Genomic DNA, 17,180 nt, shown 5'->3' with positions numbered 1-17,180 from the left:
TCTAATATAATACTCTGCACAAAACGGTGAAGAAGGCAATTAAATTAACTGTACAACCAGGAAATGTAAAAATAAAGGGGAACACAAGCTTTCTTTTTGTTAAAATGATTAGCTGCAGTAAAATGAGCTGTCATGCATAATTCAGACTAATATTAGATAGCGGTTTTATAAACTACTTTTGGTTTTGAGCAATATTAGATACAGTATATTAAATAGCCCTGAAAGGTCACATTTGCATGCAGTAATATTAGTATAGCACAACATAAAAACTATATTTAGACCATTTCCAAGAAACTGGACTTACAGCTGAAAGCAACACTGTTTTAAAAAATAATATTTAATTAAAGAACTGACAGTGGTGAATTTTTAAAGTAAAATACATAAATAATGAATGTCTTGCTGCACGCTTCTAATTATTTTTAGTGGCTTAGCGGAAAGACTCAGGGTCTTAGAAATTGGACCTAAGCTAAAATGCCGCTGCTCTTGGATGCACTGCCAGTGATTTTTCTTTACTGCCTCTAAACACCTCTGCTTTTAAACTTCTCTTATGTGTCTATGCACCTATGGGTGCATAGACACATAAGCTAACATGAAACGAAAATTTAGAGGCAGGAAAAAAAATGGCAGACACCCCTAGGAGCAGCTGAAAATTGTTTAAAGCCTCGTACACACGATCAGTCATCCGATGAAAACGGTCTGAAGGACCGTTGTCCTAGGTTAACCGATGAAGCTGACTGATGGTCCGTCGTGCGTACACACCATCAGTTAAAAAAACGATTGTGTCAGAACGCGGTGACGTAAAACACAACAACGTGCTGAAAAATAACTAGGTTCAATGCTTCCAAGCATGCGTCGACTTAATTCTGAGCATGCGCGGGTTTTTAACCGATGCTTTTGCATACTAACTATCGGTTTTGACCTATCGGTTAGCAATCCATCAGTTAAATTTTAAAGCAAGTTTGCTTTTTTTAACCGAAGGTTAAATAACCTATGGCGCCCACACACGATCGGTTTGGACCGATGAAAACGGTCCATCAGACCGTTTTCATCGGGTTAACCTATCGTGTGTATGAGCCTTTATAACTGATGTCTCCTTTAGCTATGTGTTACTGCAAGGGTCTAACTATATGTTTTGTGATCCCTGAGGCCCCGTACACACGGCCGAGGAACTCGACGTGCAAAGCACGTCGAGTTCCTCGTCGAGTTTTGGGATGAAGCCGCCGAGGAGCTCGGCGGGCCGCCTTCTTCCATAGAACAACGAGAAAATAGAGAACATGTTCTCTATTTTCTCGTCGAGCTCCTCGGCGGCTCCATCGAGCCAAAACTGTACAGACGACAGAGTTTCTCGGCAGAATCCGGGTTTTGACCGAGTTTCTCGGTGAATTCTGCCGAGAAACTCTGTCGTGTGTACGGGGCCTTAGAAGTTTAAAATAGGCTCTAGTCTACTCTAGGCTCGAGTGCATGGGCTCTATCAATGAGAATTTCTGTCAACTTTTTATTTTTTGAGTTTTCTGTACCTCCCCCTTACATAACTTTCACTTTTGACCCTTGCTGTCTAGAGAAATATTCAGGCCATTTCCTTCTGAAAATACTAGTTGTCTAGTGTCATGTTAATCCAAAGGTACCAGTAAACCACAGCAAAAGCCACATCACATACTTCTGCCTTTGCCTGTTATACTGGGAAGTGGCAGAAAGAAATTACTAAAGTGAAATTATCAGTTTAACAGGCAGGCAAGTATCATCTTTCATGAAGGTTAGCAATGCTGCACTAATTTTTCTCTCAGGACAGGATTCAAGAGACTGCATGATGTGATCATAACATGCCCATCAAGTTATGAAAAGAATGGTGAGTAAACTGTGGCTTCGGAAGAAAAACATGTTTCTGCTCCTCCAGCACTATTCCTTTTTCCTCATAATTTAAAAGCCCTCTTTTTACATTTACAGAACTAAAAGTGTTTTTCTGTGTCTCACACGTGCCATGTAGCACTATCCATAAGCCGCTTCCTATATTCAATTTATCCCTTTGCCTTTCACCTAATTTACACAGAGTTTTTAGTGCCCATTGGCTGTTTTGGCCATATGCACTTTTGATGTTATGAAAATGGTAAAATTTTATTTGAACTTGTGTTTTTATAACCTAAAAAGTACCATATTTAATTTAGCAATGCCATATCCATTAAAGAGAGAGAATTCAAAACATATGGCCACACTAGCTATTGGGGATCTAATACATTATATTCATGGTGTCAAAGGCATAGGAAGGTCTCTGTGACTTTACTCTTCGCTGGTTCTCTACCTACTTATCCAACCGCACCTTCAGCGTTACTTACAACTCTACTTCCTCCTCTCCTCTACCATTCTCTGTTGGGGTCCCCCAAGGTTCTGTTCTTGGACCCCTCCTATTTTCAATCTACACCTCCTCCCTGGGTCAGCTGATAGCCTCCCATGGCTTCCAATACCACCTCTACGCTGATGACACTCAAATCTATTTCTCTACCCCTCAACTCACTCCTTCATTTTCCTCACGTATCACTAATTTACTATCAGATATATCACTTTGGATGTCACGTCATTTCCTTAAACTCAACCTATCCAAAACCGAACTTATCATTTTCCCTCCCCCACGTGCCTCTTCCCCTGATCTCTCTGTCAAAATTGATAGCACAACTATCAGCCCATCCCCACATGCCAAGGTCCTAGGTGTAGTCCTGGACTCTGAACTCTCCTTTAAGCCTCACGTTCAATCACTGTCCAAATCTTGCCGCCTCAACCTCCGCAACATCTCCAAAATACGCCCCTTTCTAACCAATGATGCCACAAAGCTCTTAATTCACTCCCTGGTCATCTCTCGCCTTGATTACTGCAATTCCCTTCTCATTGGCTTACCGCTGCATACTCTAACCCCCCTTCAATCCATCATGAATGCCGCGGCCAGACTTATCCACCTTACCAACCGCTCTGTCTCTGCTACTCCTCTCTGTCAATCCCTCCACTGGCTTCCGCTCGCCCAACGAATTAAATTCAAAATACTAACTACAACCTACAAAGCCATCCACAATTCTGCCCCCTGCTACATCACTGACCTTGTCTCCAAATACCAACCTAATCGCTCTCTTCGTTCTTCTCAAGACCTCCTGCTCTCTAGCTCTCTCATCACCTCTTCCCATGCTCGTCTACAGGACTTTTCCAGAGCCTCTCCAAGCCTATGGAACTCCTTACCCCAAACTATCCGTCTATCTCCTTCTCTTTCAGCTTTTCGAGGATCCCTGAAAACCCTCCTCTTCAGAGAAGCCTATCCTACCCACATCTAACAACTGTATTTTAACTTTGCCCACCTGATCACCCCCCACATCTACTACCCTCTGTTCCACTTCACCCTCCCTTCTAGATTGTAAGCTCTAACGAGCAGGGCCCTCTGATCATTCCTGTATTAAATTGTACTGTAACTAAATGTCTTCCCTGATGTTGTAAAGCGCTGCGTAAACTGTTGGCGCTATATAAATCCTGTATAATAATAATAATAATAATAATAAGTGAGAATTGTCCTGAATTTGCAAGGGTAAACATCAAATGGCTTATGGTCTGCCCAGAGATAAAAGGTCGGGGCAGATGAAAACTGTTAGTGCTTGATTTGGGATGTATTTACCTAATTGCTGTGTATAAACTATATGTGTATTCAAGGCAAGCAGCACAGCCCTGGTTCAACACTGAACAAGTGACAGGTCATGACTAGTTCTCTGTTGCATTGGTAACATTTGTTTGATTCCAGTTTATTAGAAGGAATGGTCTCTTCTGATTACCGTAAAGTGTCTATGTTTAGTATAAATGAGTGTCTCTTCACAGTGTGACATTGGAACAAAACAGTCTTTTGCAGGGTTAGTGGCTGGTGCTTTTGTGTGGCTCTGAAATACCACTACAAATTATTGTTTGCTGCTGTTGTTCATTTGACTCTTACAATTATATCTGTCTTTCGGCCTATCTACATAATCATTATGCAGTCTAACAAACCTGGGCCACTTGTGTATCTGCAATCACATGGTCTGCAAAAAGGTGTGGTACCACTACATTCTACCAGGGATAGGAAGAAAATTCAACTCTAAGGCCTCGTACACACGGCCGAGGAACTCGACGTGCCAAACACATCGAGTTCCTCGGCCAGTTCAGCACTGAAGCCGCCGAGGAGCTCGGCGGGACGAGAGCTCCCATAGAACAACGAGGAAATAGAGAACATGTTCTCTATTTCCTCGCCGAGCTCCTCGTCGGCTTCCTCGGCCGAAAGTGTACACACGGCCAGTTTCCTCGGCAGAATTCAGCGAGAAACTCGGTCGGAAGCTGAATTCTGCCGAGGAAACTGGTCGTGTGTACGGGGCCTAAGGCCCCGTACACACGGCTGAGGAACTCGACGTGCCAAACACATCGAGTTCCTCGGCCAGTTCAGCCCTGAAGCCGCCGAGGAGCTCGGCGGGCCGAGTTCTCCCATAGAACAACGAGGAAATAGAGAACATGTTCTCTATTTCCTCGCCGAGGTCCTCGTCGGCTTCCTCGGCCGAAAGTGTACACACGGCCGGGTTTCTCGGCAGAATTCAGCCAGAAACTCGGTCGGAAGCTGAATTCTGCCAAGGAAACTGGTCGTGTGTACGGGGCCTTAGGCCCCATACACACGGGAGGATTTATCCGCGAATACGGTCCAGCGGACCGTTTCCGCGGATAAATCCTCTCGAGGATTTCAGCAGATTTTAATGCGATGGAGTGTACTCACCATCACATTGAAATCCGCGCCGAAATCCTCTGGCGATGACGTGTCGCGCTGTCGCCGCGATTATGACGCGGCGACGTGCGCGACGCTGTCATATAAGGAATTCCACGCATGCGTCGAATCATTACGACGCATGCGGGGATCCCTTCGGACGGATGGATCCGGTGAGTCTATACAGACCAGCGGATCCATCCGTTGGGATGGATTCCAGCAGATGGATTTGTTTGGCATGTCAGCAAATATTCGATCTGCTGGAATCCATCCCAGGGGAGAAATATCCGCGGAAACAGATCCGCTGGAGTGTACGCACCATAGGATCTATCCGCTGAAACCCATTTGCTGGGATTTTTCAGCGGATGGATTCGATCGTGTGTACGGGGCCTTAGAAGTGTGTAGCAGATAGCACAGAATTCTCCAGTTGTTCTGTTCCGTTATTACTCTATAAGAGCTACAGTAATTGAAATTTTTTAAAAATGTTACATTTAAATTATTAATAAGTATGCCCAGTCAATATGGCAATGGTTATTCAGGAAATTGAATGAAAAAGTATGTCTTCAGCAGCTCTCAGTGTATGCAAGGACAGTCTAAATATGGAAAAAAACTGGAAGGCTCACCAACCTAGTGTATTACTGTAAGCATTTTTTTTTTCAAGAGTTCTTGGCAGAAAGTTTGTCATATGTCTGTGTAAGTGTGCTCCTTTTGTGGTCAGCAGTGAGACTACTTTGTGGTGGTGTCTCACTCTTTGACCTGATTCAGAAGGAAAACTCCTCCTGGGGGAGTCAAGTGTGCACTGACAAACTGACTTCTTCCAAGGACCCATTAGTGAGTATATGTTTTTTTTAGTAAATTAAAATGGTCACAGTAATTCATACTAGTTTTTGCATCTTTCTGTTTTTTTTTTTTAAAGGATTGTGCTTGGCTCTGTTAGACAGAATTTACAGCAGTGATTTGTGGATATCAATTCATTCCTCTGTCTTATACTCGTACAACTGTCTACAGGGCATCTGTTTCTACTGCTTCTGCTTTGGCTTGGTCCTCAGTATAAGGTTCCTTAAGTTTATGAAAGAAGATGAAATACTGTACAAAACGTGGCTACAGTTTTTTTTAAGTATTTATCCTTACCAAATCTACTGCTTCATTTGCTTTTACTCTGGCATCTCTTGCTGTGTCCTCAGCATTGTCAATCAAGTCCTTGATATTGCTGTATGCTTTGAAAGCCACCGTAGCATTAAATGAGAGGTTTTTAGCTTCAGCGAGGATTCTGTGAAAGTAGATAGCAATGTTAAATTCAAATCTAAATGAAACCCTGCAGAAAGGAATTTATATCAAAATAATGTGTAAAATACATTGCTGCTACAGGAAAGCAATTTATTTATGCACTGACTCCACAGCACATAAACGGCTACATATTCTTTGCTTATAAAATCAGTTTATCTGGGAGTCTAGATGCCTCAGCAACTGCATGCACAGTTTCCTGCTCAATCATTAAAATATATAGTTTCATACCCAGCCAGTCTTCTTTAGTACTGTGACACAGAAACACAAAGGGAGACATTCTGTAAGCAACATTAAGTACCGTTATTAAAGGAAAAGTATGACCAACATTATTTTGGCCATACTTCTATTCTGAGTTACAGGAGTGCACATACTTTTGCTCTTATGTGACCCAGAATCAGTTGACAGTGACCAAAAGCCTGCTGCAAGCTGACATCACAGAGCTGCTCCAGGCTCTGAAAGGAACCCAACCATATTGTTGGAGTCCACCGGATGCCTGAGCCAGCTACTCCTGACCCTCCCTATTTCTGATTGCTGGAGGGGATAACAGTGACTGACAGTCTAGGCTCTCCCCTACAATCAGTTAGATGATCATTCAGTTCTCAGGCTTAGTGCTGGCCGAGGGCAGCTGAAGCATCAGACTGATTCTGCAACATGGTGGTGAATATCTATGTTTATTTTTTCCATACTCCATACTTCTCCTTTAAGTAGTTATTCCGCTAAATATCCTCTGTCAACACAAAAGGATTAAAAACATAAAAGTCAGTCATATAGTGAGGCACAGGGGCGTAGAAAAGTATGGGGAGGTAATGGGGTCCAACCCTCCCCCAAAGAGCACACTGTCCAAGTGCCAAGTGCTGCTAAGCCACTCAGAAATAGTGCAACAGTTAGTCAAATAAAATTTAAGGCAGAGTAATCTTCACTGCAGCTGGCACAGCATGTAGTACTGTGATGATCCACTGGGCCAAGGAATAAACACAGTGATCTGTGCAGCCAGCCTGTGTATAGGGACTTCAAAGTAATATGCCCAATGCAGCACCTGCATTGCTGCTTAATTCCTGCCCACCACACTCTACTTTTGGCCACTGGATCAGATCAGCAATTCTGCCTGCTGTCTGCAGCTCCCTTGGCCTCTCTCACTGCCCAGCCGCTGGTATTTCTTTAAGTGACTATGGCTTTCCCTCTCTCTGCCTACTGGTGCTCAATCACTGGCTCTGTCTCAGTCACACTGTCCCACATGTCTGCCTGTTTTTCTCGGGCAACCTTGCCCTGGCTAGCATCACATAAGCAGGCAGTGGTAGCCCCCAGCCTTACAGTGCAGCCTTATGGTACCCTGATGACCCTGAGCTCTAAATCGCCTACTACTGGCCTCTAAACTGTGCATTACTTACTCCTGACCCCCAAGCTTTACTATCATCTACTACTGATCTCTGAACTCAGTGTTACTTACACTGCCTTACTTTATTTCAAAATACGAAGTGGCATTCTGTAAACTAAAAGAAAGTTCCAAGAAAAGATGATCAGAAAAAGTAAATGTGCTTTAAGAACCCCATACATATAAAATGTATAATCTATATAAAATAAATTCAAAGAAATCTCCAAAAGAGAAGAAAACCCCTGAAACAAAAAGTTCACATTTTTAAAGGGAAGCCTTGCAGTTTAACTTCTTGTCTGCCAAGCTATGTTTATAAATGTTGAAGCTGCAGCAGTAATGGTGGTATTGATATTCTTCAGCAAACACTTGGGTTTCATGTCAAAGTGATCTGGGCAGCTGCAGAGTTGACCATCACTTTTACAGTACATTCAATGACCAGCACCTCCTGCTGGTGCTGTCCATGGGAGGCCATAGGTCCTCCTGTCCCTTCGAGGAGTTCCCCAATCTCCTTTGAAACTAGGATTTTGTCACCTCCAGATTAAGAGCTGTTGTTCCCCAGCTTCTGTATCTGGGAAAACAACAAATCTGTACTTGAATAGCTGCCGTGGAGGGTAGGAAAGACATTGGGGTTTAATAGACCCCTGATATCTCCATAAAGGGAACTTTGACACAACCTCATCTTTTATATTATAGAATATTATAGATAATATTATATTATAGAAAACTGGGTATTATAATGCAATATAATTTGTGTGCACTAAAATAAATAAATTTAATAATATTTTAGTGTATATTTTCCTAAACATATGCATCTGATAAATACGTGCGCAAATATCATGTGACATGCAAATTGCAACTGTCGCCATATTATTCTCTTATTTTCTTTCGGAAAATATATAATTGTTCAGGGGTTTAAAGTAAATTTCTAATAAAAGGAGATCCATGGAAAATGCCATAGGATGAAAGACATCAGTAGGTGATGTTAGAGGCCCTGAAACCAGAAGTACCTGTTCTGCCATTTTGGAATTTGGCTTCTTTGTATCTCTGTATGCTCTATATATTTTCTATGTGAATGCCCTATGTTTAATGGACGAAGTACCTGACCTAAGACGATTTTTGAAGAGGAAAGAGGAGGTTTTAAAGTATGATATCTAGCCCCAATATGTGTGGAAAATTGGTCTGGAAAGAGTATATTAGCATGAGGGATTTGATACATGTGGATTCGAATGCATGGGAAAAAACTGGTTTGCACTTTTTACCATGTACATATATGTGTGAGCACATTTTCACAAATATCCTGTTCTGGTTGTTGAGACTGTATTGCACTATTAGAATATTTTGGTTTTGTTTTTTAACAAAAAACTTCTTGAGGACTTAAATGCTGGAAAGCTTTTAGGACCGGAGTAGGATGGGATTTATGATCTGTGATTGGAAGTGATTTATATTTGGTATATTAACACACATGAATGAAGAGGACTACTAGAAAGAGCACTGGGGGATTTTGTACTTAAGCACTTTTTTAAATGTTATTTATAATCTATTCATGGGGGGAGGGGTGTTTTTGTTTACAGCTGCTATGGGGACTTTTTTAGTGCTGAAACATTACCCAGTTTACTTTAATTGACTGTCCATCTGCATATTTTTCACATTCTTGATGGCAGACTTGATTAAAAAAGGTGTTTTTAAATTTTAGTTCAAAGAACTAATTGTCATTGATACATGGGTAGTAGGGGGAGTCGGGAAGTGATTACAGGAAGGCTTAATTGCTTGAGTACAAGCCCATTCATTATCAGTCTAATTTTCAGTTTTTGGTGCTGTGATAGTTTGACAAATAAGTACTCTATCATGCGATAGAGTACCCAAGTGAATTTATTTTAGCATTTTCCCCTTTCTGTTCTAAAACATAGCAAAAAAATGCTAGGACAGTACAAACAATCCCTAACTAACTCCACTGTAGAAAGTAGTCTCCCTTAGGGTTTAATTTATTTAACACAATTTTCCAAAAAGAAACATGCTGACATTTAGGTGGTTCAAATTTGGATAATGACAATGATTTACTAAATTCAGCAGTATCATAGGTCATACAAAAGGGGAGGAGGAGGTGAAAGGATTAAAGTACAACTAAAGGCAAAAGTTTTTTTGTAATTTTGAATAGAGTGGAGATTGATTAGAACACCTGCCAGTTTTTATTGCTGTCTGGGCCCCTGGTAGGTAGATTCACCCTCGTTATTTGTCCTGTTATTATAAATGAAAGTGAAAGTAAAAGAAAACCCACATTTTTGAATTGTCCCCAGAAAAGTAATAGAGGGGAATTCTTCCAATAGGGGCACTGGTTCTGGAGACCTCGGGGTCCCCAAGAAATGTTTTTAATTTGCAGGGATTTCCTCTCACTTCCTGTTTTGCCTACTGGACAGAATGTGAAGGGGAATCTCCCTATTGGGACAAAGATGGCAAAAAAAGCCTTACAAGGGTTAAAAGTATAGTAGGAGGATGGAGATGAAGGGGTTAATGTTCAAATTTGCAGGATAAAGAAAGTGAGTGGTTAATACACAGCTACATAGACAGGATACAAATCAGATTTGCAGGGGAGATGGGGAAGGTGAAAGGGTTAAAATGATCCTGCAATCAACCCCCTCAACCCTTAATCTACTGTTCCTGTGCTCTGGCACTAGTGAATAAACATCCATTCATTAGTCCCTCCTTCCTATGTTGTAAGAGGAAGGGGTGAGCTGACCAATGTAAACAGTACAATGTTTACATTTGTGTATGCTGTGATTCATAAATCACACAAGGGTGATTTATGAAGTGCTGTTTATAAACTGAATTCCAGAAATAGGTGTCCACCTTTCCATAATTTTTCGCAATATGGTTGAAGGGTGGTGGTTAAGTTTGCCCAGAGATGAACTTTAAATAACACTGCAGACTCTGTGATAAAAATGTGTAAACAGAAAATATGCTGAAACATGTAGCAATTTTTCTTTTTATATATATGATAATTTCTATGGGCTACAGTACATCATGTCTTAGATTCATTTATTAAAGGGGTTGTAAAGGTACAATTTTTTTTCCTAAACAGCTTCCCTTACCCTAGTGCAGTCCTCCTTCACTTACCTCATCCTTCCATTTTGCTTTTAAATGTCCTTATTTCTTCTGAGAAATCCTCACTTTCTGTTCTTCTGTCTGTAACTACACACAGTAATGCAAGGCTTTCTCCCTGGTGTGGAGTGTCATGCTCGCCCCCTCCCTTGGACTACAGGAGAGTCTCTATGTTGCAGATAGAGAAAGGAGCTGTGTGTTAGTGGGCGTCCTGACTATCCTGTAGTCCAAGGGAGGGGGCGAGCACGACACTCCACACCAGGGAGAAAGCCTTGCATTACCGTGTGGAGTTACAGACAGAAGAACAGGAAGTGAGGGTTTCTCAGAAGAAATAAGGACATTTAAAAGCAAAATCAAAGGATGAGGTAAGTGAAGGAGGACAACACTAAGGTAAAGGAAGCTATTTAGGAAAATAAAATTGTACATTTACAACCCCTTTAAAGGAGTAGAGGCTGTTCACAAAGTATTTTTTTTTGAATACCCAATCAAGTGCCAGGAAAAAAAAAACAAAAAAAATAGAATTTTCCTAAAGCATGATTAGTTTCCTGAAGTTTACAATGTGTGACCTTATTCACTAGACTCAGTGAACATTTTCTTTGTAGTCATTATCACTTTAATAAATAGAAACCTGTTCATCATACTGAGGTATTAAGTAAATCTTACGTATTTAAATCACATATAGATATGTGCATTCGTTTTGGTCTGAATGCATTTTCGTCCAAATTTCTGGGATTTTCACATTCGTTTTAACAAATGAAAACGAACGTGCTAAAATTCAAAATCTGAATGATCTGACATAAAAAATGCTTTATTTTCATTTAGTTGTGACAACAGTTCGATACAGATAGAAGATTTGACATGACGGTTGACAAAAGCGATCTGTGTCTATCGATCCTGTGGTTGAATGTGCCTAACCTTACTCTATTAGTCCAAGATTATTCGACATAGAGAGAAAAAGTTTGAAATTTATGGTCAAATGCTTGGCCCATAGGCTATAGAAGAATTCTAATGTTGGTTGACTAGTAATAATAATTAATAAATATAATAATTACTAGTCATACAACATTAGAATTCTTCTATAGCTTGTAGGCAGAATATTTGACCGGAAATGTATGATTGTGGCGTCAAACAGTTTAGCTGCTTCGTCAAATCCTCTAATGGCGCGTACACACCACTGTTTTTCATGAAGAGAAAAATGCCATTTTAAAATTGGTCATTAAAAACAATCGTGTGTAGGCTCCAAAATGGGCATTAACATTTTTTTTTTTAGTTTTTAATGTCGTCGTTTTTCTCGTCATGAAAAACCATTGGGTGTACGCTTTAACGACAGGGAAAAAAACATGCATGCTCAGAAGCAAGTTATGAGACGGGAAATTAGCGTAATCAGCTCAAAGGGTGGCGCCATTCGAATGGAACTTCCCCTTTATAGTGCCGTCGTTCGTGTTGTACGTCACCACGCTTTGCTCGAGCATTTTTTATCACGATCGTGTGTATGCAAGGCAGGCTTTAGAGGAATAACGTCGAGAAAAAACGTTGTTTTTTTCCATGACATGAAACATGGTCCTGTGTACGCGGCATTAGAACATTCGACAGACACAATAAGCCTTCAATTGACAGATTTGACCTTTATTCGCATTTTCAGACGAATGCATTTTTTAACGAAGCAAAATAAAAACAAATTTTGGGAGTAACTAAATAAATGTATTTTTCGGACGAAAACAATATTCCGAAATGAAATATGTCAGTGTGCACATGTCTAATCATATATACCGGTATATACCCAATTTAAACAGCTTCCATCGTTTTACAGCATGTGTCAGTTTTCTAACTTAGTTTCACTTTACTAATCTATATTTTTCTGTTAGCCAGCTTTGAGTTACTTCTTCAAAATGTAGCTAAAATAAATATATTATCTATCCACTAAGTTCTACTGATTAAGTAACAAACATATTCTGGAAAGGTAGGTGGCATTGCTGTGCTGCTTTTCAGCTTGAAAAGGGAAATGTTTTAATATAAGAGAGCCAAGCCTGTCTCTAAAACTGGCAAGATGCATTCATAAAATGTCTATGAGTGCTTGGGAAAATGTAAAAGTAGCTGTAATTGAAGTGCAACAGGCTGGCAATCTTTATAAAAGTGCATTGGTTCAACATATTATAATTTACATACTTGATTATATGCCACTATTTTATGCAGCACGTTTAAAAATAAATATGAAGGATTCAGAGAGAGGATGATGCCAATTCACCTGGACACAGGCTATGAATCAGAAATTATAAGCATGAGCAATTTGTTTTTGCTTTTTATTCATTTTCTTACAAGGATAGCGCACACTACTTTGTGTTTGCAGAAACTCCTTTTTCTTTTGATGAGCCATACACTGCATACCTGATGTCAAAGCGTACTTAGAAAAGCACATGCGTTTGATCCCTTTGTTTTTAGAGGTTAAGAGCAAAGTGCAATATTCACATCATTATTCACAGCAACTTAAATGAAAGCTGAATACTTTCTGTTTTGTTTAATATACTGTATTTTTAAAACTCTAAAGTGGCGTTCCAGCCTTATTATGTTTATTAAAAGTCAGCAGCTACAAACAGTATAGCTGCTGACTTTTTATAAACAGACACTTAGCTGTTCCACGGTCTAGCGATGCGACAGCTCCGAGCGTCGCTCCTCTCCCCTCCCTTTCTGCCGGCGCCTCCATTCAGACTGTGGGCACCCGGCCGCGACAGCTTTAGTCTTCACGGCTGGGCACGCACTGCACATATGCGATTCGCCCTGCGCACTAGGAGTAGACAGGCGATCTAATGGGACCTGTCACGTGTCCCAGGAGATCGTCAAGAGGGAGGGGCTGCCTAAGGCGAGAGGAGGAGTCGCCTAGTCGGTCCCTGGGTGGGAGGAGGACGTGGGACAGGAAGTCCCACTCCTACCGAAGCCCCCACTCCCCCCCCAAAAAAATTACATGCCAAATGTGGCAAGTAAGGGGGCTAGGAGTGCTTAAAGCGGAAGTTTTACTTTTGGGTGGAACTCCGCTTTCAATTTTTTTAATGCTGTAATGAAACAGTAACCAAAATATCATATGTATTTAAAAATGCTATCAGGACTAATGGAGACAAAAGCCTCATACACACGACCGGTGTTCCCGTCTGGAAAACTGCCATGAGAGCTTTTGGCTGGGAAAACCGGCCATGTGTATGCTCCATCGCAGTTTTCCCGACAGAAAAACTGCTGGGAAAAAAGAGAACCAGCTCTCTTTTTTCTTGCCGGGTTCCCGGCGGTTTTTAACCTGGCAGTTTTTCTATGGGAAACACTGCGATGGAGCATACACACGGCCTGGATTCCCGACCAAAGCTCTCATGGCAGTTTTCCTGTCGGGAACCCCTGTTGTGTGTAAGGGGAAAAAGTCTGCCGAGAAACCCATACATGTGTATGAGGCTAAAGAGGCAGCTTTTACTTAAAGTGGTTGTAAAGTTTAAAGTTTTTTCCTTCTTTGACTTAAGGTAAAAACTTTCTATGTGTACCTTTCCCCCAGCGCCCCCTATACTTACCTGAGTCTATTCTTGATCCAGCGCTGCACCCAAGCGCAGCATCTCTCCCTCTCTCCCTCTCTCTCCTCACTGAGTGTACATAAAGGCAGCAGTGGAAGCCATTGGCTCCTACTGCTGTCAATCACAGCCAGTAAGCAAATGGGAGGGTAGGCATTGACACACAGCATGGCTTGTGATCGAGTTTACATGAGCGCCTTCATAGCAAGCTGCTTGCTATGGAGGCACTAAGAAGTGGGGAGCAACCAGGAGCGCAGGTAGGGGACCCCATTTGAGGAGGATCGGAGCTGCTCTGTGCAAAAACATTTCACATTGCAGTTAAGTATGACTTATTTTTAAAAAAATACTCTGTATATCGCCTATAAGCCTATTTACACACTGTCACAATATTCTATAAGGTTAGGATCAGTGAAATAGAAAATACCCTGTGTAATATGCTTTGTAAGTTAATCTTAGTAGAAGAGTACACAATCCAGTATTCTAGAAATTCCAAGTACAACAGTGCAGTACATAAGGCTGAAGGTTTATTAACTGTACCTACTGTATACCTTAAAGCTATTTAATATATTGCAGCATACCAGTCCTTAGATGTGGTGAATGCATTTGTTTTCTGTTTCTATTTTTTTTTCTTAAACTGTGCCTGCTTATTAACACACTTTGTGTCCTGGAGTAGCTATGCTTACTACTCCACTGTATCTATAGAGGAAGCTATGGTTGTCACTTAGGAGGGACATAAGACATGTTTTCTTCTCCTCCTCTTTGTGTATGGAAAGTGGGAGGATTAGTAGTTTACACAAGAATGACAAAGATTGTTTTTACTTTCAGGGCACCTGATAGGAAGTGACAAGGACACTACATTTCTGGTCAAATCGGCTGGTATTTTCTGTAACTGCAGAAAACTTTCTTGAACTGTAAAAGGAAAATTAATGTGGTCACCGCATCTAAGGACTGATCAGCTGAAATGTACAGCATTATATTTTTGTTCTTGGATTTAGTTATTCTTTAAAGTGGTTCTAACGCTAAAATGTTTTTACCTTAATGCATTCCCTGCATTAAGGTAAATACTTTTTTACAAGTTGCTGTGCTCGCCTATCTCCCTAAATACTTATCTGAGTCCTCAATCGATCCAGTGCTGTTTTCAGCTGCATCTCTTATCTCCTCTCTCCCTATGTTCACAGGTACCGATGCAGCACTGTCACTGTTGATCAAATGCTGTGATGAAATTTGTGGTCATTGCCGAACTGTGCTGTGTGTGTCAGTTGATTCACAAAGCCTGGCTTAGGATCGAGCCTGCATGTCTGCCCCAATAGCAAGCAGTGCATAGCTAGAGGAGCAGACAGCACCAGTGGGTCACACCAGAAGAGCAAATTTATAATTTTAAGTTAAAAGACAATATGTGAAAGATAATGATGTTACATATTGCTATCAGGACTGGATACTATATTTTGTATATATTTTTTTAACATTGGACCTTATTTTAGCAATTATGGGTATTGATGACATAATAAAAATACATAATTATATCTTATCCATAACTGGGCATCACAGTCTGGGTATATATTTTTTTCTAAATAAATAAGTGATGACTTCTGGACCTTTTGTGAGGAGTCATGAACAGCATGGCAGGCTTTTCCGACATTGCTTTATATACCTTCTATATAATGAACATTACATGCTGTATAATTCTTCAAAATTAAAGTGGATGTAAACCCTCACATATACTGAGTGAAGTGAACATCCTCAGATGATACACAGGGATGAAAAAAATCTCCCTTCATAAGTTTTACATGCATATCTGCTGTCTTCAGCTTTATATATTCCTTAGAAAGTTCAGATCATGTTAGGAGATTTTCTCCTGTTCAGCACTGCAGTGAAGCCTGGGCATACAGTCAAGACAGCTGATTGGAGGAAAGACACACACCCACTCTCATCATAGGTACAAACTTTCAGAGCTGTTCACTGAATAGTTCAGCTCTCTGCTAATCTATTTATAGCATCCTCCCCAACACAAAACTCAGGCTACTTTTAACTTCTAACATGTTTTCAGTCAACTGAGATATCATGCCGATAACAGAAGAACAGAGCAGGAGACAGCCACGGGACATTTGAAGAGAGATATGAAAACACTGCAGATAGATGTGCTCAGCTCAGATTTTATGAATTGGGTTCACATTCACTTTAAAATAAAGTTTTAATGTCTGAAGAGTCACAGAAAACATAGTAGGCTCTTCTGACAGTACCTTTATGAAATGAACATTACGTGTACTCCCTATATACTATACAACTATACATATGCATCCTAAAGAATTACAAGTTTACACTCTCTATTTACAGATTTACCATATTCACTTCTTTTCTACATATTTTACATGTTTTTCCTTAAGGAATATGTATGTAATCTTATTTTTCTATCGGCTATATTACATACCCATCCAGTTTTGAGGATGAGTCATTTAGCTGAGATGCATGTGCTTCTGCCTGGTATACAAGCTCAGGGAGGTCCCTACTTTGAATTTCTTCAGTAAGATTGTTTATTTTTTCATCTAATTTTTCAGACAGTAATGGAAGCTCATTGTTGACATCATTGAGGTCCTGGAAAACAAACAATATATTAGATAAGCAAATCGTCAACCACGGATAGACTAGCAGCTGATGGAGAATGTGTATGTCGGTTGTAGGTAGACTCTTATATGACTAAAACATATTAGACATTTCCTTGTGTATGTAATTGTTCCTTATTTTTTTAATAAATAAAAACAGAATGAAATATGTAATTGTATTCAAAACATATAGCACTATATTGATATAATGTTTGTAGTAAAGTAATATGTGGTCTATGAAATATTTTTATAAGTTTCATTGAATCATCATTATTGTGTTTGAATAGGATGAAGCTATGCTGACTTATATCATCCAGTCATCTATTCTCAGAATACATTTGCTTTCATTTACTTTACATTTGATTGGGTGGTGAAATTTCACCACGTTTACCAAGCTCTGGGGATAATTTCCTTGCAAAGTGCAACTCTATTTGCAAAGTTAACAGGAAATTTGCTTTTGCAAAATCAACTCCCAGGAGCCTATTGGTAGTTTGATAGGCATAACTAATTCACTCCTGGTTCTGATTCCTGGATTA

The 17,180-nt window shown here is 40.3% G+C and overlaps 1 protein-coding gene across 1 annotated transcript in view; it reads right to left on the bottom strand.

Annotated features, from left to right (window-relative positions):
* LAMA2 (laminin subunit alpha 2) overlaps window positions 1-17,180 on the bottom strand; it is a 1,029,834-nt gene that overhangs the window by 184,359 nt on the left and 828,295 nt on the right. The window contains 2 exon segments of the mRNA XM_040350410.1: window positions 5,879-6,017; window positions 16,473-16,636. Coding sequence (XP_040206344.1) covers window positions 5,879-6,017; window positions 16,473-16,636 — 303 coding nt within the window.

The sequence above is a fragment of the Rana temporaria genome, chromosome 4 (assembly GCF_905171775.1).
Source record: "Rana temporaria chromosome 4, aRanTem1.1, whole genome shotgun sequence".
Classification (NCBI taxonomy): domain Eukaryota; kingdom Metazoa; phylum Chordata; class Amphibia; order Anura; family Ranidae; genus Rana; species Rana temporaria.
Note: the sequence above shows the minus strand (reverse complement) of the source record. Positions and strands in the feature narration are given on the sequence as shown.